This window comes from Polypterus senegalus, chromosome 1, assembly GCF_016835505.1.
Source record: "Polypterus senegalus isolate Bchr_013 chromosome 1, ASM1683550v1, whole genome shotgun sequence".
NCBI lineage: Eukaryota > Metazoa > Chordata > Cladistia > Polypteriformes > Polypteridae > Polypterus > Polypterus senegalus.
Window position 1 is genome coordinate 311,502,554 of NC_053154.1, and position 22,876 is coordinate 311,525,429.

The following is a 22,876-nucleotide window of genomic DNA, read 5'->3' on the forward strand; positions in this document are numbered from 1 at the left end:
GTCGGAGTAGGTATCGCAACTCCCGGGGCCTCACTTATAAAACATTGCGAAATTTCGAGCGTGAAAATACATGTATGCAAAAAAATGACATTTATAAAACCTGCCGAATGCACACTTCTACACACTTTCAGTCCGTCATTATCCAACTCGCCATATCCTAACACAGGGTCACGGGGATCTGCTGGAGCCAATCCCAGCCAACAAAGAGCGCAAGGCAGGAACAAATCCCCGGGCAGGGCGCCAGCCCAACGCAGGGCACACACCAGGGACAATTTCAGGGTCGCCAATGCACCCAACCTGCATGTCTTTGGACTGTGGGAGGAAACCGGAGCACCCGGAGGAAAACCACGCAAACACGGGGTGAATATGCAAACTCAACGCAAGGAGGACCCGGGAAGCGAACCCTGGTCTCCTTACTGCGAGCGCTGCCACTGCTCCACCGTGCTGTCCCTTCTACGCACTTTCTCATTTATAAATCACAATCATCCTAAATTGTCCCTAGTGTGTGTGTGTGTACGCCCTGAGGTGGGTTGGTACCACTGACCAGGGTTTGTTTCCTGCTTTGCGCCCTGAGCTGGCTGGGATTGGCTCCAGCAGACCCCGTGACCCTGTAGCTAGGCTATAGCGAGTTGGATAATGGATGGATCTTGTAAATATGCGTTCGTGGACACGCCTCAAACCCCGCCCTGTTCCACTCTGAACCAGCCATATAGAGAACATGCTAATCAATGTCATGCATATGCAATCACGATGCTGTCTAGACCTTCGTTGGCTGGTAGTTGCGCAAGCTAGATAGTTCTCGTTTCTAAGTTCTACTGTATGCGCAGTGTTTGCAGAAAGCTTGAACGTGTTGAAAGGCACGGTGTTGTAAATGCCGTGAGCTCCAGCAACACCATGACTGAAATAACTTTTAAAAAAACCGATTTCTGGCGATGTTTGCTAGTCACCGTCAGAGTGTGCTTGTAACAGAAGGAGTAAAAAAAAAAAAAACAAAAAACTGCACTGTATGGCTGCGGTCTGCGAATCGGTTCTGTAATTGGTGATTCCCTTTAATGCGCATTATGCCAGAGCAGTCATGCCGATGTCAGTCTTATCTTGGCATCACAGAACACATGTGCATTAATTGAATGCCGTTACTTACAGTTAACAAAAGTAGCTTAATTCCCGCTGCTGTTATTGCAATATGAATGTATAAAGTGCTCTGACTACGTTAGAAAAACTGACCCTGGTGCAAATTGCCTTTTTATATTGGTAATAGCCTGTTGTGTTTTATGCACGTGAACCCACACCATACGAAATCTGGATGTAGCGCCTCATCGGTCGGATAATGGCTTATAGCACAGCTATTCAGATTCAGATATTCCTAAACTGTCGACCAGTCCTCTGCGAAATGACAACAGGTAGTCTAAACTGAAGAAAAAAAAGAAGTTCTTCAGTGCAAATATACACTAAAATTCACTGTGTGCATCATATTTATCACTTCTGAACTTTAACACACATTATAACAGCTCAGTGATGTGAATTATTATGCATGGGCGTCGTTATTTATGTGATTTACCTGCATTTCTGTTCTTGATCAAAATGTCATCACTTCCTAGTTTCTCCGAAATGTTGCGCACGCATAGGTCAGAGTTGTCGTAAATATGTGAAAGTTTTATTTTATATATCCCAACTTTTGCATGGGATGATGTGTACACATATTTGGAGCCTTTTTGTGCATACGCAAACTTTATAAATAAAGCCCTTGTTCCAGTCTTGGGTCTTGTCACGAAAGGACTACTGCAATTCTCTGCTTGGTAGGTGCACTGGTATGTGTCACTAAGCCACCCACCGCGACCCTTGTTTGGATTAAGCAGGTCAGAAAATAACCATAATTTGAATTGATGGGCGTAGCGGTTTGATTGGACGGCACAGCACACTGATGTCCGCCCACAGCGACAGGTCTGTGTAATTCTAAAGCATAGAAAAGACACTTTTCCCGGGTGGGGCAACAATTATTTAATGACTAGTAGCCACTTTCTGCCTAGTGCAACAGCAGCTCAGCGTAAACGCTACGGACAGCTTTCTACTGTCTCTGTCGAACGGCATAGCAATCGGTTGTTACGTGAAATATTGTCAGCGACCCGAGAAAAGAAAACTCCCTAAAGCAATCGAAAATGTCTCTAGGTTCTAAAATAAAAAAAAAGAAAAAGAGTCTGACAAGTCCCTAGATATAATCACAAAGTTGCCAAATCGGCAACACTCATTCAGTGAAAGTTGCCGCAATGTCCACCGGGAAATAGAGTTTTTTTTAACCACACGGGCTGCTCTGTCTTTAACGATGCAGGAGCCAGGAACACCCTTCCCCTTTCTTATTGGTCCATAGGACTACAATAATGCTCCGTCTGGTTTTCATTGGCCGACTCATAGAGAAAAAAACGTGGGAGGCCCGTGGGCGTGGTTATCTGGACTCATGCGCCAAATTCAAAAAACTTTCTCCCGTTAAGGTGCTTAAGAAAAAAATCTTATAAAGGCACGGGAGAACGAACACTTCTGAAGAGGAGTTGGCATAAGTTTAAATTTAGAAGCAATGCCGAAAAATGATTGTATAGCATGTTGTGCTCGAATACTCCAGGAATAGTCAAACGTCATTAAAGAAGTTGAATTATGTATCGTTTCGTGCTCCTGACTTGCTTTTAGAGTCACGTGAACAACGAGACCCGCCTCCGGAAACGCGACAGCTTCCCGGAAGTCGTTTTTTTACAATCATGGCGCCGACCTTGTGAATAGAGGAGGTAGTTATTTATCGGCTTCAGAGAAAGTGTTACGGAGTAAAAGTTTGATGTGTTTTTGGGAATCTGTGGAGCTGTAAAAATGTTGACGTTTATGGCGTCGGTGTTCCGGCGACTTGCCATCACCTCGGGAGGCTCAGGTAAAAGCGCCTTTTAAACTCGCTCGGTGATTCTTGAGAGTGACATGTGGGGATTGTAGATCAAATAGTAGCTTTTCCTTACTGTGCATGTCATAGAATCCTTCAGTGTACTTGTTTCAGTAATGCTAAGGTTATTTGTAAAAGCAAAGGGATTTTAACATCAAACGTAGCCCGGTGTTAAACTAATGAGCGAATTGGAGCTGGACAAGTTTTATTTCACTTTTCTTATATGTAGTCAGTCATTCATTTTGTCACCAAAGCTGACGGTGAAGTATTCTGTTTTTTTATCTTTCTTTGACCTTCATTGTGCACGTATACTGTAAATGCAGGCTCTGTGAGTTTTATTTAAAATTACTTGGTAATAGGTTTAAATCCAACGTTATCTAGATTTTCAGAAGGCGTCCGATAAGGGCCCACTTGTGGGGTCGGCAATCAAACTGAAAGAAGTGGCAGTTTCGGGTGATGGTTTTAGATGGGTGCAGAATTGGCTCAGACACAGGAGGCAGAGGGTGATGGTTTGAGGAACCTCTTCAGAACTGGCCGATGTTAAAGAGTGTTGACCAGCAGGGGTCAGTGCTGTTTTTAATTTACATAAAGGATTTGGAAGGGAATAGAAGTAACAAGGAATTTGCATGTTCTCCCTGTGTCTGCGCGGGTTTCCTCTGGGTTTCCTCCCACAGTCCAAAGACATGCAGGTTATGTGCATAGGCAATTCAAAATTGTCCCTAGTGTGTGTGTGTGTCAACAGAGTCGTTCTGCCTTGCGCCCTGTGTTGGCTGGGATTGGCCCCAGTAGACCCCGTGACCCTGTAGTTAAGGTATAGCGGGTTGGATAATGGATGGATAGATAGAAGTAACAAGCTGGTTAACTTTGCAGATGATATCAAGATAGGTGGATTGGCGGATAATCTGGAATCCGTTATATCATTACAGAGAGACCTGGACAACATACAGGCTTGATCACATTTGTGGCAGATGAAATTTAATATCCGCACATTGTAGATGCTTACACGGGCTGGACGGACATTCCGGCCTGGAAAGGAAGCAGACCCAGAACGAAGAAATGGGCGGACCAAGGTTATTATGGTTAACGAAAACTAAAATCAATACTGAAACTATTTTAAAAAAAAAAAAAAAAATTTGTAAACTGAAATAAAAAAAACTAAAACTTAACGAAAATATTAAAGTAGCTGGAAAGACTAATTGAAATTTAATAATAATTAACTAAAATATTTTTAGTTTTCGTTTTTGAATGAATGTGCTTGCTGTTAGTCTTTAACCCTTATACAGTAAGGTTTAACTGTAAAACAGAAAGTCATCCTCCACGAGCCTCCCGCACATATTCATCCAGGGAACGGCGGCTGGTGATGGAGGGCATACAGCATTTGCAGTGACAGAGCGAGCTGAATATGGATACATAAAGTGTGTGGAATAGAAAGCGATTTACGTGCCACCTTTCTTTGTGCTTTTTGCATATGAAGATATAATTAAAACGGCTGAAAGCGAAAATGTGCTGGTCAACAAAAACTTTACTGTACGGACAGAAACATCACAAGTGAGTAACGTTTCAGTTTATTTTTCAGGTGTCTGCTTTTTGTTGACAATAATTCATCTGCCACTTCGCACAGGAGAAATCGTTTGTACTTTCTCATATACGAAGTATAGAGAAGTATAGCGATCATGAAAAAATTCAACCTCGATGTTTTGATGAATCTTGACGTTATAGACTAACCAGAGTCCAAAAATACTGTTTTTCTGGAATTGTGTTTGTGTCTGTGTGTGTAAACATGGTGTCTCAAAAATGCAACTAAATAGATGGATTAAATTCGCCATGTGGTTGTTACACCAGAATTGTATATCTGTATTAACTTTTGGGCCAAATCCATCACCCAGAAGTGATATTTTACCTGAACACATACTTTGATTTGTTGATGATGGTTCCTTAATATACGTAATATAAAAATATAATCATTGTCTTTGTGGTTTACTCCTCAAATATCCATCCCCATATCTGAGTATACAAGAAAGTTGAGGGGAGACCACTCTCGATTTTTGAAAATTAAACGGCGCTGGTTAAGAGACTGAGTAGGACATCATACAAGATCAGCGTATTGTTGCTGACCAAACACTTTTACTTTAAAAACATTGTTTAACAATGAAGCGATACAAACAAAAGTAGAGAGTCTGACAAGTGATGAAAAACTACTAATGGGTTTTTGTATTTATTCCATATTTATTAATTTATCTTTTTTTAGTTCATATTCACAACTCAAAATACCTGATATTGCGAAAGTAATCCATTAGCAGAATTATATTTTAAAATATCTGTCTCCCCTTTTTTCAATGTTTTTTCTCTCTCTCTCAAAATAGTTGAAATATCCTATTCTTTGTGTTCTTAACATCAGCCATATCATACATATTGCATACCATTGACTTTTCCTGCCTTACATCTAAACCTTCTGTGGTAGGCTCCATGTTTCCTGCGATCCTACTCTGGATAAACAGGTTTAGATAATGTTGTATATATTGTTCTTAATCTCCACTGCTGTCTCTGTTGTTTTGTGCCTGTCCGTACTCCTATTACCTGCTCTTACTCTGCTCATTATGGGTTTAATGTCCTTTATGGTGGGCTATTCAAGTCTCACTGCCCCTAACCTTGACACTACATGCTTGTTTTTCTTTGTTTCCCTCAATACAGCCAGGTGGAGTCTGCACACTCATTCAAGTCTTAAGATCCCCTTTCTTCCTAAGCCCCCGTGATTTTTATGAGAAAATATTTAAAAAATTATAAAATGCAGTAAAATTGTTCATATTCAGTATCTAGGTTTTGATTATGCTTGTTTTTATCAGACAAAACCAGATAGTAAACAATATGGTGTAATAAGCTTCCGCTAACATTAAACTCGTATCCAAATCAGTTAAGTGTACAGTTCTGCCTGATTGTGACACAAAACTAAACTCTGTAGGAGCTCCATGCCATAATTACTAAAACTGAAACTAATATATATAAAATTAAAATAGAAATGCCTTTGTGAAATAAAAACTAAACTAAAAATACACGATGAAGGAAGACTAAACCAAATTTCCAAGTAAGGTCAGAAAAAATAGAAATGCAAACTAATATAAAAAGACACAGCTGTTAAAATAAAATTAGAAATGTCTTTGTGAAATAAAATCTAAACTGAAACTAAAAATACTCGATGACGGAAAACTAAAACTAAACTGAATTTCCAAGTAAGGTCAGAAAAAATATAGAAATAAAAACAAATATAAAAAGGCAAAACTATATTAACCTTGGGACGGACATCCCCTATAAAAGTAGAGAGATCACTAGGGAACTGTTATTGCAGGGCATGCCGTGAAATGTAGTCTGGCAGGGCAGCCCTGCTGGGGTCACGAGGTGCTGCAAGAGGGTGTTCCAGGGAAACAAGCTCCCTACTCTAATAATGGACTTCAGTATGACCCGGACGTACTTCATAAGGCAATCGCCCTGGCACTGGAAGAACTCCCGGGTCTGTAATAAAAAAGACCACACTCCCTTATTCAGGCGAGTCGGAGCTGGGTGGTAGAGAGGCAACTCTCGACTGGATGAGGGCAGTGCGGTGGTGAGAGAGAGTAGTTTGTGCAGAGAGAAAGACCAGTGTTTTGTGCTTTGTGTAAATACTTTTTTAGAGGCATCTAAAATAGACCTTCATTTATTTTGATAAAGGGCTTTGCTTTTGCGATCGTGTCGGGGTTTTTGCAGGTTGATCAGAACATAAAAAATATTACATGTAGGAAGTAAAAATACTAGGTTTGAATATTCAATGCAGAGTCTGATAATCGAAAGTCCACCTTATGAAAGGGATTAGTGGACTTGACACTATCAAATTCCACACGGTGTACAGAAGCCATTAAGAAGGCTAACAGAATGTCAGGTTGTATAGCGCCCTGATGTGTGGAGTACAAGTCAAATCGAGTGGCTTTACCATGTCACCCATCCATAGTATTGCAGCGTCCAGTGGTTTGAAACAACAGGACTGCAGAGCAACATATACATAAACACAGGACAAGTGCAAGATGGGTAAGGAACTGTACGGTACCGTAAAAAAATGAGACTTTTGCAAATAACGTTATTACCAAAATGACAGGTGTAGAAAAGAATATTCTTAAAATTGTTGAGTTGCATATATTTAGAGAGAATCATAAGCATATATGAAAATAAGAATTCCATCCTAATGCAAACTAGTACAGCAAGGGTGAAACTATAAAACCCCCTTGCCTGCATATTATTATTTTTATTTTTCCTCTTTTCAGCTGCAAACCACCAATATCTTGTTGCTAAGATCAAAAAACTGTAGTCAAGGACAATATGTACTGATGAATGAACACAACCACCCCGTTGGGGGCGAGTTAAAGAGTCTAATGGCTCTGGGGACAAAGGGTCTTTTCTGTCTGTCCGTATTGCAGTTCTATGACAGCAGCCTTCCACTAAACAAACTCCTCTACTTAATAATGGTGGGGTATCGTGGGTGATGGTCGTTGTCCACAATAGATAGCAGCTGGCATAGTGTTGAAATGTTGATACATTCAGCTACAGAGGAGATGTACTCAGTATTTGTTGAAAGGAGTGTATGTGTTTGTTTTTTTTGTTATAACACACTAGAGGGCTTTGCCCCCTGCTCGCTTCCCTCACCAACCCCTTCCACCAAAGCCAGCGCTATGTGCCGTTGTGAAGAGGGGTGCTAAATACAGACCAAGGAGACACGGCCTCTCTATTAAGCGGTGATAAACAATGGGAAACAAATACATTTTTTTTAACTCCTGTTTGCTCGATCAGGTGCTGGCCTGCCGCTTGATCTGCACTTTCCTCGCCTAACCCTTCCCACAACGCCATCACTACGCGCCGTTGTGAAGGAGGTGGCTGAACGCACCCCAAGGCAACGCGGTCGCTCCTCTGGAACCCTTCTTAAACGGTGATGCATTGGGAAACAAGTAACAGTTTTTTTTTTTTTTTGCTTTTCACCTCCTCTTTACCTTGTTGCTGCTGTCGTGCTGCGTGATCTGCATTTTGTGTGGCGCATTGAATGTTTAAAAGCCCGTACCGCACTTGAATCTTCAATCTGTTTTCGCTGTTTATTATTTCACCAAGTAATACAGTATTTTCCATTTGTTTGCACTAATGCGATTTTTACTTTCATTTTCTTGAGACTTCTGAATTTTCCTACTTCCATTATCTCTAACCTGCTCTGCATGTGTATCACAGGACTTGCTTCCAAAGGTTGTAAGTATGACGTGACTTGACCATCTCGCAGGACGTGAAAGTGTCTCTCTGTCTGTCTTCAAAAGATCACGTCTCGTCACCAGAAGTCTCGTATCATCGCAGCATTTTTTTTTTCCATAATAGAGAGATAGGAAATATTGGTGGTATTTCAAAATAAAAAAAAATGTCAGATTCTCTGCTTTCGTAGTGCTTCATTTTTATTAAACAAAAGCAACTACTTGTAGTAACAAATAATCTATTTTTTATTTTGTGCCTACCTTAAAATGTCTTTCAAATCCTTACCTGTTTGCACTAAGCATGTAGAGATGTCTTTTCATGTAGTTTCCATCGACAAGTTTGGTAGACATAAAGAAGAGAATGATTCAGATGGGGGGACCATGTATAGAAAGCATTGCCATTTTTACATGATGTGACCAAAATGTTTGCAAGTCCCCTTAAATGAATGTCCGCAGCGTGTAATTTTAAACTGTGGAGCAGAGGGGTGAATCAAGGAAAAAATTTATCTTTGTCCCAAATGTTATCGAGGACACTGTATATAAGAACAAATCAGAGAAATCGATGGGAACCATTTGACTTCTTCAGTTCTGTTCGGTACTGTTATTTTTCTGATTGGTTACCTGTAGTTATAGTGCCCAGAACCACACAGACTTTTCAGAAGTGACTGAAATGCACTTTGCTGATGAAAGTCTTCAGCTACATTCCTAGTTAGGTGTGTTTGCTCGTATTCTCACACTCTTGTTTTTATTGTGTTTTTCAGGTCCACTTCAGAACCACATGAAGACACTGACTGCTGGAATTAAGACATTTCCTGAACCTCCAGACTATAGTGGTATGTAGTGCTGGGTGGTATGACCAAAATTCTATATCACGGGATCTTTCAAAATTATCCCGGTTTCACGGTACCCAACGGTATTTTCTTCCCATGCATGAGTGGATGTTAATCACATTTTCCACTGCAATTACTGCAGTAGACTGGCTAAGAATAACCTTACATTGTACAAAAAACATTTTAATGTGCACACAAGTATTAATACAGGGTTACATGGCCCCGTAAAATAATTGTTTTCAAGGAGGTGGCACTAATGAAGAGAAGGAATCACATTGCATGACAGTTGCAGTCAAAATGCAGAACCTTTTAATTGAACAAATTTTGCAAACAACTTCAACTATAATTTTGACAACATATTTTCAGCCATCCAAAAAGGCATTTAGACTTTGTCAAATCTCCAGAGGCACTTGTCAAAAGTTGTATTGCACTGAACATGTCTTAGAAAAGGAATAAGTAGTAAATACTTTTTGTAAACCAACTGCACTTTCTGTTAATGTTAACAGTCTCAGTCCACTGACATGTTATCTATATGGATTGTAATGGCGTTGGTCATCTCGATCCACTGCTTGTGGTAGGCAGTGCCTCTAGCAAACGCGTCTACAAGTGACGTCTGACTTGAATGTCTGCGAGGTTTTTCAGTTTTACCCGAGGACGTGGAGGGTGCCACTCTTAGTTCCATACATTCATGGTACTCCAAAGTATGTTTGCGGCTAAGGTGGTGCAGCAAATTTCTCGTCTTGCCGCCTCTGGTGACTACTTTAGCTCAACAGCATTTGCAGTAAATAGTTGTTTGGTCCACATCTGACCTTCTAAAACCAAAGTATCTCCAGACAACAGACATGGCTCCTTTTTTGGCAAAAGTTCTTCTGTGTCATCATGTTCAACTTTATCGTCTGCTACAGCTTCAGTTTTGGAATGTTCTCTTGTCCATTTTCACCGCTCAATACCTCCACTAAAGCATGTGTGTTTAGTGGTGTAGCAGTGAAAATGGTCCCCCCCTTAAACAGTTTTCTGCTGCGCCACTTTCCGAACATTGTTTAGGCTATTTAAACCGGTGTTGTGATATAAGAAAAATCCATATCATAACAAAAATAAAAAATGGTTTTCAGTATGAACCGGTATACCTCCCAGCACTAGTGGTATGGTTCAATTTAAAAAAAAAAAAAAACATTTGGTGAAATCCCACTTCATTAGTATCCAGTGAAATACGTATGACTTATACTGCATACCCATACAGGTTCACTCCGCAGTTAAACAAAATAGTTTTTGAATTTTGATAATCGTACCAACATGGTTTAAGTGTAGGACATTCAAAAAACGTGTGAACTAGTGATGCTGGCAAGTTGGATTTTACCCAGGGTGCATTTTAGATACTTTTAGGTAAGGGATTTTGCCATCCATGAACAATTTTTAGTTGCATTGGTCGTGCTTGATGCATATGGAGAATTTTTTAATACAGTTTTGTAAATTTTTTTTTTACTGATGTGAGGCATGTAGCAGACTGACTTCACTCACAAGGTTAAGCAGTGTTACACTTTAAACACCATCTTTGTTTGACTGTTAATCACAAGGACAATTGATATCACTTTCCTCTGGATATTTTAATGACATTTGGGATTTGTGCACCTTATAAAGAAGACTGTTTAGTCCTTTATACCCTTAATGTAGGAGAATGCATTGCCTTGGAGTTTTCCTGTCACTTAACAGATAGTATTTTTATGTTGGTAGTGATGAGTGTAAGCCTGTGTACTTAAAACACTTTGGCATTAAGCAAGCACAAGCTATTGAACTGTTTTTGTTTTGAAGATGTATGGATTGTGTATTGGTCTGTATATAAACATAGTTCATACTGGTAAGGGGTTGGAACCAGATCAACTATTAAATTTAAATGCAGTTGTACTATCATTTCCTTCTGAAAATGTCAAGCCACTCGTACTACTGCATCCCATTATCTGAGTCCAGATAGTAAATAGGGATTCTAGACCATGAGACCGCCCAGTACCCTCTGGACATTCTACCTAACGTAAATGAAACAGTCCTCTTTGTATTTAGGGTTCTCGCGGAAGGACTTGATGATGATGGTCACGTAGACTTTTAATCCATCCATCATGAAGCTTTGAGCAGGTGGAGGTGGCGCAGGCCACCACCACAAAGAAACCGGAAAAAGAAACAGAAGAGAGAGTAGGGGTCAGTACGGATTTTAGAGCCACCATGAATAGTTATTATGAAAAATTGAACATACAGAGTATCAGAATTAAGTTAAATTGAAGTTATAAAAAGGCAATGTTACAGTAATGTTTTCAGCAGTGTTTTAAAGTGCTCTACTGTATCAGCCTGGCGAATTCCTATTGGCAGGCTATTCCAGATTTTAGGTGCTTAACAGCAGAAGGCCGCCCGCCTCACCACTTCTTTTAAGTTTTGTTCTTGGAATTCTAAGGAGACACTCATTTGAGGATCTAAGGTTACGATTTGGAATATAAGGTATGAATAGAATTGAAAATGCAAGAGAATATGCAGACTGGGTACGTCAGGCCAGGATGGGGAGCCTGCACTGTTACAGCACATTGCCGCACCCACCACATGACAAAACAGTTCAGGATCCTTGTTGGCAACCCCCCATGTAGACACGTGGTTCTGTCCCACCCTCTGGAAATGACCCTCTATCTGCCACAGCCATGTGTTACGTGGGCATCCCTTTGCTTTGGTCCAGCCTCTCAGGTCCTCAACAATGAAGGTCCTGTGAGCCAGATCAGCCTTGAGGAATTTTGCCACATTGCCATAATGCCCTAACTGACGCTCCCTCACAATGCAGGTAATGCGACTCATTCGTGACTCCGTGACTATCTGCTCATTCGACACAAAGTCAAACCAGTCCAGTCTTCATCTCAGGTCACTGGAGAGTGTCAATGTCTCGCAACCATATAGCAAGACAGGACGCACCAGAACTCTAAAGACTTGGACCTTCGTCCTTTTGCACAGATATTGGGAGCGCCACACACCCCTTTCCAGTGACTTCATGACCCCCCATATTCTCCCAGTCCCTCTACTGACTTCATAGGAAGAGTCACCAGAGACATGAATGTCACTGCCAAGGTAAGTAAACCTCTTGATGAGGTCGACACTCTCTACGCAAACGGACACACTGCCAATGGCAGTGCCCAAGAGGTCATTAAAGGCCTGGATGTTGGTTTTCATCAGAACACTCACAAGCCCAGAAACTCAGACTCCTCACTCAGTCTCTCGAGAGCCCCAATTAGAGCCTCCATTGACTTTGTGAAGATGACAGCATCCTTGAATCTTTCTTCACCATCAAATGCCCAAACAGTTGCTGGACCCCACCACAATGCCCAACACCCAAACCATACAAGCACTGAACAGAGTAGGAGCAGAATACACCCCTGATGAACCCAGAATCAACTGGGAACAACACAGAGGTTCTGCCTCCACTCAGCACAACTGTCATCGTATTTCTATTAAAAAAAAAACAAAAAAAAAACCAACTATGTTCAGTAGCAATATCAGTCCCCTCCTAGAGCCATCCTAGGTGCCCTCAGGCCAGATGAGAGAGTTAATCTCTCCAGTGATTTTTCTGTTCAGTACACCACCTGTGACAGGCAACCAGGGAGAAATTCCACAAAACGGCCATACCACCTTAACTGTCTCTCTTTATCCAGAGCAGCTGTGGTTCAGTTCTGTGGGTATCCTAGGTTCTCAGATGATGACTTTCTCACAGAGGGCAAGACTGTCTATCCTTTGGGGAAGGAACCTTTTTGTCAATTTTTACCTGCACTTTCATGGTTTTGCTCCGTGCATGCAGCTAATGATCATAGGCAAGGGTTGTGATATAGGCTGGGTAGCAATGTCTGACATTTAATCCACCTAGTTCTTGCTTTATTACCAAAATCCTCTATGCTGCCTAATTAACTCCTGCTACTATACCAAATCCTTTATCACCTCCACATTCCCATACCGTTTCTGAGGTAATCAAGATCCAGCAGCATTTAGACTCTCCTGTGTGTTCTGCACCACCACCACCAGACCAATGTTCTGTACAGCCATCTGTGATGTTTGAATGATTGTGAACTCCACAACCTGCCGTGATCCTCACTACATGAAATCATTTAAGATACTAATTAAGCACATTTATATTAGTCAGAATGCCTAGTGTGGGGCTAGATGGTCTTTTGGCCTGGAACCCCTGCAGATTTTGTATATATTTTTTTGCCATCTTAACTGGTCAAGTGACCTTATCAGACCAGCATTTATAGACTTAAAAAAACAATTATGTGTTAAGGACTGTTTTTCTTACAGTGTATATACGGTATATACTCGCGTATAAGTCAGGTCTTGAAATTCATAAAATCAGACCCCATTCAAAAATGCAACGCTTAAAAAAAAAAAAAAATTAAGCGTTGTCTTGCCTTCTCCAATCTCGCATCAGTTACTCGGTCGCATTGAGGTTTGTTGCAGCAGCACAGTTGCCAATTTTTTCCGCCACTTCAACGACATTTAACTTGCATCCAGCTTCATATTTTCTTCTGATTGAACCCTCCATCGTAGATAAGGGATGCTCTTACGATAAAGGTGTATGAGGGTTTGAGGTACAAAAAACATAAATAAGTGCAAACATCGCTTCGTTCGGGTATCACCGTGTAGTCACGTAGGCACAATAGAGAGAGAGAGAGAGGGGTTTGGAGCACACGCTGATACAGCGCATTGCCGCACCCACATAAAAATAAATGGCCATGTGCTCCGTGGTTACTCTTGTCAGGTGGGCGTTAGCATATCGTAATCTCTTGGACCAATAGCGTGAGTTTTCCGCATTTGACCTATGCGACGAAATTATAAGATACCAGAAATCATACTGTAAAATGAAGGCCTGACTTATCCGCGAGTATATACGGTACTTATTTTATGTAAGTATGCATTATTTATTTGTTTTGTATAGTGTTTGTTAGAAATGCTTCAATCAGGATTCTTTTAAGGCTGATACGGAGTATCAATTCAATGTTACTGGATCGACTGATTCTGGTACCGATTCCATTTTTTTTTCTTTATCCCTTTAAAAAGCTTTTTACACTTTGCCCCTGCATGACCAGCCACATTAGAAGCCTTATGTCCTATATTAAAAGTGTTAACTTTGTTATTTTTATAATTAAACTATAGATTACATATTTTAACTGTTCATCTTTTATCAACTAAATGAAATTCTGTAGGCGTATTGTTCAGTAACCCTAAACATCTTAAAATAAGTACAATTTTCTTAAAATATAGACTGTAACTGAAAAAAATACAGAAAGATTTATCCATAATGCATATGGCATACAAAATACATCTTACATTTACAAGCTGTTTAGTTTCTTCTGTAATGTATCCATCTGAAACAAAGGTTAACTAAACATAAAAAGTAGTTGTTATTAACATTTCTCTGACAAAAGCCTATATTCTAACGCAATCTGTTTCGATATTGGCAATTAAACATACATAAATATACAGGCACTTATTGGTTGTAATCATTTTAAATGATTTTGATTTGCACTACAGCTTTGTTTTTTGCTGTTAAATTGTACATTTACTAAATTTACTTTTACAGGGTTTTTTTTTCCCCCAGTGTACCATCTAGACATTTATAATTCTTGAGGTGTAATTATAAATATAGATTACCATTTTAATAATGCAGTACTTGTTTCTTACCAAAACTTATTTATGTGCAGCATGCAGTATAATAGACACAGTACAAATCTTTAAAAAAGACGCAAATGTATCAAATGTTAACAGGATGTTTATCAAGGAGATAACATGTCTTAAACTGTAAAGGCCAGCTCTTTTAATCTTTCCTCATAATTCAACCCCTGTAGACCTGGAATCAGCCTAGTTGCTCTTCTCTGGACCTTTTCTAGTGCTGCTATGTCCTTTTGTAGCCTGGAGACCAAAACTGCACACAGTACTCAAGATGAGGCCTCACCAGTGCATTATAAAGGTTGAGCATAACCTCCTTGGACTTGTACTCCACAGATCGTGCTATATAACCTAACATTCTGTTAGCCTTCTTAATGGCTTCTGAACACTGTTTGGAAGTTGATAGCTTGGAGTCCACTATGACTCCTAAATCCTTCTCATAAGGTGTACTCTCGATTTTTCGACCGCCCATTGTGTATTCAAACCTAATATTTTTACTTCCTATGTGTAATACTTTACATTTACTGACATTAAATTTCATCTGCCACAGATCTGCCCAAGCCTGTATGCTATCCAAGTCCTTCTGTAATGATATAACGGATTCCAAATTATCTGCTAATCCACCTATCTTGGTATCATCTGCAAACTTAACCAGCTTGTTACTTATATTCCTATCTAAATCATTTATATATATTAAAAATAGCAGCGCCCTAGCACTGACCCCTGTGGAACACCACTCTTAACATCAGCCAGTTCTGATGAGGTTCCTCGCACCATCACCCTCTGCTTCCTGTGTCTGAGCCAATTCTGCACCCATCTAAAAACATCACCCTGAATTCCCACTTCTTTTAACTTGATGCCCAACCTCTCATGTGGCACCTTATCAAATGCTTTCTGAAAGTCCAGATAAATAATATCATAAGCTCCACTTTGATCGTATCCTTTTGTTGCCTCCTCATAGAATTCCAACATGTTAGTAAAACACGACCTCCCCCTTCTGAACCCATGCTGACTGTTCAGAATAACTCCTGTCCTTGTCATGTGTTGCTCAATCTTATCCTTAATAATTCCTTCCATTAATTTTCCTGTGATGCTTGTTAAGCTTACTGGCCTATAGTTGCTTGGATCTGTAACAAGTTTACAAGCAAGATAAATTTTGCTGCCAAAATTGGATGCTATCATGAGAAATCCCCTCCATCCCCTCCAGGAGGCGCTCTTTTGAAACCCTTTTAGCCGGAGGTTCATTGCACCATGGTGTGCTAAGAAGCACTTCTGGGGGTCTTTTCTGCCCTCTGCTATCAGGCAATTCAGTTGTTTCACCTGATGTTTGTTTATTTATTTATCGATTTAATTGATTGGATGTACAGTAATCCTCGATATATCGCTTAGACTTTCGGCTTCACTCTATCGCGGATTTTAAATGTAAGCATATCTAAATATATATCACGGATTTTTCTCTGGTTCGGATTTCAGTGGACAATGGGTCTTTTAATTTATGGTACATGCTTCCTCAGTTTGTTTTCCCAGTTGATTTCATACAAGGGGCTATTGGCGGATGGCTTAGAAGCTACCCAATCAGAGCATGTATTACATATTAACTAAAACTCCTCAATGATATACAATGTGCTTCCCACGCGGTGCTTGTTTGTTTGCTTGTCTCTGCCTCTATCTCACCCTCTCTGGCATTCTCTGCCTGACGGAGGAGATGTGAGCAGAGGGCTGTTTGCTTAGAAGATACTGATGCTCCTCTAAAAAAAAAATGCCGCTTTATTGCGGTGCTTCGGGAAACTTAAAAGCACATGTATTGATTTTTGATTGTTTGCTTTTCTTTGCGAGTGCTCTCTCTCTGAAATTCTCTGCTCCTGATGCAGACACTCCTTTGAAGAGAAGATATATTTGCATTCTTTTAATTGTGAGAAAGAACTATCATCTCTGTCTTGTCACGGAGCACAGTTTAAACTTTTAACTAAAGGGTGTTACTTCATGTCTAGAGTGCTCTAATAATGTTAACGGTGTGGGAGAGTTTATTAGGGCTTAAAATATATAAAAATAACTATACAAACATATGGTTTCTACTTTGCAGATTTTCATCTATCGAGGAGGGATTACTGTATTATGTACTGCTGCTTCCCAATGAAGAGGCGTATCCGCGAGAATTAAAAGTTTAGTTGTTTGCGAGCGGCAGAGACACAAAGTTGCTGGTGTATAAGCTCATGCAGCCTAGTGACAAAAATGAGAATCATGATAAACTCTTGTCTTGTTTTTCTTAAGGTGTTGTGTTGCCTGAAAAACTGAAACTTAAGTTTATAAAAAAAGTCCCAAATTTTAAGAAGGCGACAAAGGAAATGAAGAACCTGAAGTGCATTCGTGGCCCAGCCGTGAAAGCAAACTCCTTTACAAGAGGGCAGTATGGAATTGTGGTAAGTAGTAAGGATTTATAATTTTAAGGAAAATTCGGGTTTAGGAATCCTTGGATGCCTTTTTTTTTTTAATCAAATAAGACGCTTTGTGTGCACGTTACTGTAAGTAAAGATAAAAACATTGTCTAGGATTCTAAATTCTCAAAACTGCATACAGGCAGACTGAATGTTGATGGTACAGGTCAATTGCTGTCAAGCCTTGTTTCTCACATCCCAGAGATACTGGACATTGTTAGCTGTGCTGTCTAATAAAACTGATTTACTTTATTCATAAAAAAATTAAACAAAGAAAACGCTTGGTGGTATGCTAGACTTAAAAGATTTTTGCAAGCACTACAATGCAAGGTCGCCTGTGGTGTAATACTTCTGTGTTTTGCACATCACTTCCACTTTCAGCGTGTTTATAACTTTTAATTGTTAGTTTTGTATATTCATTTGCAGGACCAACAGATTTTTCTACTGCACTGCTATACTTTTTGGTTAACGGGTGTAATAACAGATTTTTAAACACTGCCCCTGATCCAGTTTTGTTTCACTTCGTAACTTGAGATCCCTCAGTTGCTGTTGTTAAATTATTTAAACCGCTAAGCATTCATCACAGCAAGAAAAAGCTGATTCCCTTTCCCATTAAACATAATAGGAAGTAGCTGCCATATTTCTGATTTTTCTTTTTATTATTTTAATGGCTTTAAAAATCCCATTTCTAAGTGTCTGAAAGGCATACTTTGCTTCCTCAACCAGCTTGTGTCTTTTGGAGGTTGCTGGCTTGACACAGAATTCCTTAATGTAATGAAAAACACAGTAAATATTAAGATTTTATGTGTTAACGTTTTGCTGAAGCTGTAAAGTGGGTGAAGAATCCCATTGAGTTTAATCCGTTTGTTACTCTTTGACCTTCGGACCCTGCCACAACACTCGATCGACTTTCCACATAACCTCATAACCTACGCCTTTTGTTTTAATTTTGCTGTGGATTTTTTTTTTTTTTTTATCTTAGTAGCAGAATTTAAGTTGCTTTTAATGAAAATGTTTGCCAAATAACATGTATAATGAGGAGGAAAGGTCTTTTACATTGCAACATTTAATACATTCAGTAACTTCTTTTGTGAAACATAAACCTCGACACACATATAAAGTGTGGATGGGCAACTCACTTCTTATCTTTTGCACCCAAGGATCAGAAAGGCAAAATACGGAGCAGAGTGGTGACTATCATTTTGACCCTCATGTGCACAATTAATCATTAATACATTTGTTACTTGTTAAAAGGGCATAAAATTACATCATACTAGTAGTATTTACTGAAATATCAGTAATTACAGATTTGTATGAACTGGGAAACAATCTTCGGACTATTAAAAAAAAAACGCCTATCTTATCATTTGTGGTAATTTAACTCTTTGAGGGCTGAATATTTTCTGCCAGCTCTCGGAATCGTACAGCACAGCAACTGCCAGCCACTGGAGCTAAAGGAGGATCTGACAAGAGAGCAAAGCGAATGCACAAAGCAAAATATTCTGTAGACCGCGTTTTGCTTATTAATGCTGACTCGGACTCTGACTTGTTGCATTCTGATTTTGATGCACATGATCTGGAGATTGAAAATGAAAGTGATGTACCAGCATCATCTGACAGGTCCCCAGCTAATCTTACTGCTTAATGTGTTCGTGTAGCAGCCAACAGCTGCGTGAAGATACTACTCTATGTCGCTATAAGTTGACACCCGCCTCGAAAAACTTAAGTAGACTCTTAAAGCAGTGGTGACCTTTGAAATGATGCCAGGCTCTTTTCTTAAGTGGTTTTTCCTAATTTGGGGTGGGATGGGATACTAGAACACATGAAATCTTACAGAGGGGAGGAAGCTGTTGAATAAGGACATCAAGTGTCTTCTGTAAAGAAATTGCCAAATTCTCCCAGTTGACCCTTTAGGCCAGTTCTTCAAAACTGCCAGGGTCTCTGTGTACTTCAGCAATGTGGCTTGCCGACTTGTATGACTGTTCTATTTCTCTCTATTATAAAAAAAAAAAAAAAAACTCGGGACAAGACCGTGACGAGAGATCTTTGAGAGACAGAGAGACACGTTCACGTCCTGCAAAACGGGCAAGTCACGTCATACTTGCAACCTTTGGAAGCAAGTCCCGTGATGCGCATGCAGAGCAGGTTAGAGATAATGGAGGTAGGAAAATTCGAAAGTCTCAAAAAAAAATGAGTAAAGCTCACATTAGTGCAAACAAACTGAAAATATTACTCGATGAAATATCGGAACGGCAAAAAGATTGCGTAGTGTTTGAGGATGTCTGAGGGAGAAGAGAGACAAGACGGTGACTTTAAAATGTTCCAAGCGCCACACAAAATGCAGATCATGTGGCATGGGAGCAGCAGCTGACTGAGCAAAGAGGAGGTAAAAAAAAACTATTATTCCCATTGTATCTCCGTTTAAGAGGGGGTTTCGGAGGAGCGACTGCGTCTCCTTGAGGTACGCTCTGCTCCCCTCATCTCAACGGCACGTAACCACAGAGTAAAAATTGCATTAGCGCAAACAAACGGAAAATATTACTCGGTGAAATGACGGAACAGCGAAAAGAGATCGAATAGTGTTTGAGGATGTCTGGGGGAGAAGAGAGACAAGGCAGTAACTTTAAAACGTTCGAAGCACCAAAGTGCAGATCACACTGCACAGGAACAACAGCAAGCCAGAATCTGATCGATCAAAGAGAAAAGAAAGAAAACAATTGTTGTTTGATTCCCATTGTATCACCGCTTAAGAGGGGTTTCAAAGCAGTGAACATGTCTCCTTGGGGTGCGTTCAGCCACACTCTTCACAACGGAAGCGCAGGGTGGGAAGGGATAGGCGAGCAAAGTGTAGATCATGCAGCACGGCAGCAAACCAGCAGCTGATTGAGCAAAGAGGAGGTCAAAAAATAAAAAGGAATTTGTTTCCCATTGTATCACTGTTTAAGAGGGGGTTTCGGAGGAGCGACTGCGTCTCCTTGGGGATGCGTTCAGCCCCCCTCTTCACAGTGGCGTGTAGCGCTTGGCAGGTTTTGTTGGCAAGCGAAAAAAGCACCCGCCAGTCTTTCACTACAAACAACCCCTCCATGCAGACATACATTACACATTTCTTTACCTTTTAATCCAAGGTGAATTTTAAATCAAATATTGGACCTCCGTTCCATATTCTTGTAATATGAGTGACTTGCTCAGAATCATAAAGGGAGTTTATGTGGAGTGTTTAAGTAATAGAATAATTTTAAAAGATATTTGCTCTCTCTTGCCCCACCTTCACTTTGAGCTACTTTCCTTGGTATTCACACATGTGTGTGACTGTTCACCTGCACTCCCTATCTCAAGCGCGCTTTGATAAAGCCTGCTCCCTAGGCTCTGACATTATTTTTCGGGCGTGTTTCTTGCATCCTGTCTGCTTTTATACTTGCCGTCTTTTGAAGGCGACTCTCCGCATGCCGTTTCTCCTCCTTTTGTGTCTCGCGCTTGCATTTCTTCTTTTGTCGTGTCGCCAAAGCCAAACTGACCAATCAGATTGCTCAGAGTAACTGGACAAACAGACTTTTTAATGTTTTATTACATAGTGGATAGACGCGTGAGTCTGCAGTTCAGGCTGGGTCAGTGTTCAGTTTCTCCCAACCGTTCTTATAAAATTGAAGGAGCAAAAATGAAAATTTTTTTTTTTTTTTTACATTTTTTTTCCTCTTTTTACTTGCAGGCTATGGGAGGAGGTTTTCTACACTGGGGCCATTTCGAGATGATGAGGTTAACAATCAACAGGAAGATCGACTCTGAAACTACTTTCGCTCGATGGGGAGTCAATGCCCCTGACAAACCCATCACTCGCAAAGGACTTGGAAAACGCATGGGTGGAGGCAAAGGGGAAATTGACCACTATGTGACACCAGTGCGTTGTGGCCGCATTATTGTCGAGCTTGGTGGTCATGTTGAATTCCAGGAGGTGGAGCCAGTCCTTACAGAAGTAGTCAAAAAATTACCCTTTCCGGCTAAAGTAGTGAGCAGAGAAAGTCTGGCAGCCATGAAGCAGGAGGAGCAGGAACTGGAGCTTAACAACCAGAATCCTTGGACTTTCAAGAGGATCGTTTCCACCAACATGCTGGGCATCCGAAAGGTGCTCAGCCCTTATGACTTAAAGTACCAAGGCAAATATTCTGGCAAGTTTCGGATTCCTGGCAGAGTTTGAATAGTTCACGTTGCAGATTAAAATCTTTTTTTTTTTTTGGTTACTTTCTGTACTGAACTCCTACATATTGAACAAGTCGTTTTATAATGGGATTGGCTCCAGCAGACCCCCGTAACCCTGTGGTAGGATATACCGTGTTGGAGAAGACTGACTGATGATGACGATGACATTTTATAATCAGGACTAAATCTGTTGTTGCTTTGCGTCTCCCCACAAAGACTTCATAAATGTTTTGAATGTAACAAGATGTCATTGTTTTCTATTACCTTGGTGGCCTGAAGCAATACATTTATCTAAGAGCCTGTACTACATTTTGAGCAGGGGCTTTATATTAATGCAAATATGGTAATGAGGTCAATAAGGTGTATGGCTGGCATCAGCCTGCCTAGTGTGCTCAGGTCAGTGGTTATTTGCCTGCATCTGCCTTGTAATACGCAACAACATTTATTTCTGTAGCACATTTTCATACAAACAATGTCGCTCAAAGTGCCTTACAGGAGGAAGAAAGAGAAAAAAAGATTAAATAAGAATTAAAATAAGGGAACACTAATTAACATAGAATAAAAGTAAGGACAGAAAAAACAAATAAAAAAAACTCCAGACGGCTGGAGAAAAAAATAAAATCTGCACGGGTTCTGAGGCCACGAGACCACCCAGCCCCCTCTAGGCATTCTACCTAACATCAATTGACCCCAATCAGTCCTCATGGTATTCAGGGTTCACATGGAAGAACTTGATGATGAGAGTCATGTGGACGTCTGGCCTTTAATCCATCAATTGGAGGGACATCACGGTGCTTTGATTAGGTGGTGGTGGCGCAGATCACAACACCACAGAAAACTGGAAAAAGAACAGAAGAGAAAGTAGGGGTTAGTACGGATTGTGAAGCCACCAGGAATGATAATGAAATACATATACAGAGTAGCTCTCTAGGCACTTTTTACGACCCTTTACAACAAGGGGGTGTCAAATGGGAGGGCTGCAGTGACTGCAGGTTTATGTTACAGCTACTTTATTTACTGTATATATCTATATAGATAGATAATAATATAATGTCCACCCTAATAAAAGGACAAGTGTCTGTCTGGCTGGCTGCTATGTCTCCCGTTTGGTATTGGATTCGTAAAAAGCAGTGCTAATATATGTGATGTGCCATCTGTTGGAATGAAAATTCAGTGCATTTCATTACTACTTGATGGTGCACTGCAAATGCTAACGCTCAATATTTTCATCTACGTTGATTGTTCAAGTTTCATCCCATCTTTGATGGGGTGCACAACTACCGTGTTTCTCTGAAAATAAGCCCTAGTATGATTTTCAGGCTGCTCTGTAATATAAGCCTTAGTCAAGATCGTCAGCTGAAAAGTAAGGTGCCTAAGGCCGGGTTTATAGTTCACGCGATGCGACGCTTGTGCCCAAAACATCCATTAAATTCTGAGGACACGTTGCCACAATATCTCTGAAAAAGATGTTTAATGACTACGTCCATCAATTAGGCGAAGTGCCCTTCCCAGCAAGCATCAGCGCAAGACAGAAACAAAATCCCTGGATGGGGCATCAGGTCATCA

The 22,876-nt window shown here is 40.4% G+C and overlaps 1 protein-coding gene across 1 annotated transcript; it reads left to right on the forward strand.

Annotated features, from left to right (window-relative positions):
• Positions 1–2,668: 2,668 nt before the first annotated feature.
• mrpl16 (mitochondrial ribosomal protein L16) lies at positions 2,669–21,619 on the forward strand. The gene is made up of 4 exons (XM_039735690.1): positions 2,669–2,911; positions 8,931–9,002; positions 16,953–17,101; positions 20,823–21,619. The coding sequence occupies exons 1-4, from the start codon at positions 2,854–2,856 to the stop codon at positions 21,306–21,308; spliced, it is 765 nt and encodes a 254-aa protein (XP_039591624.1). The 5' UTR covers positions 2,669–2,853; the 3' UTR covers positions 21,309–21,619.
• Positions 21,620–22,876: the final 1,257 nt, after the last annotated feature.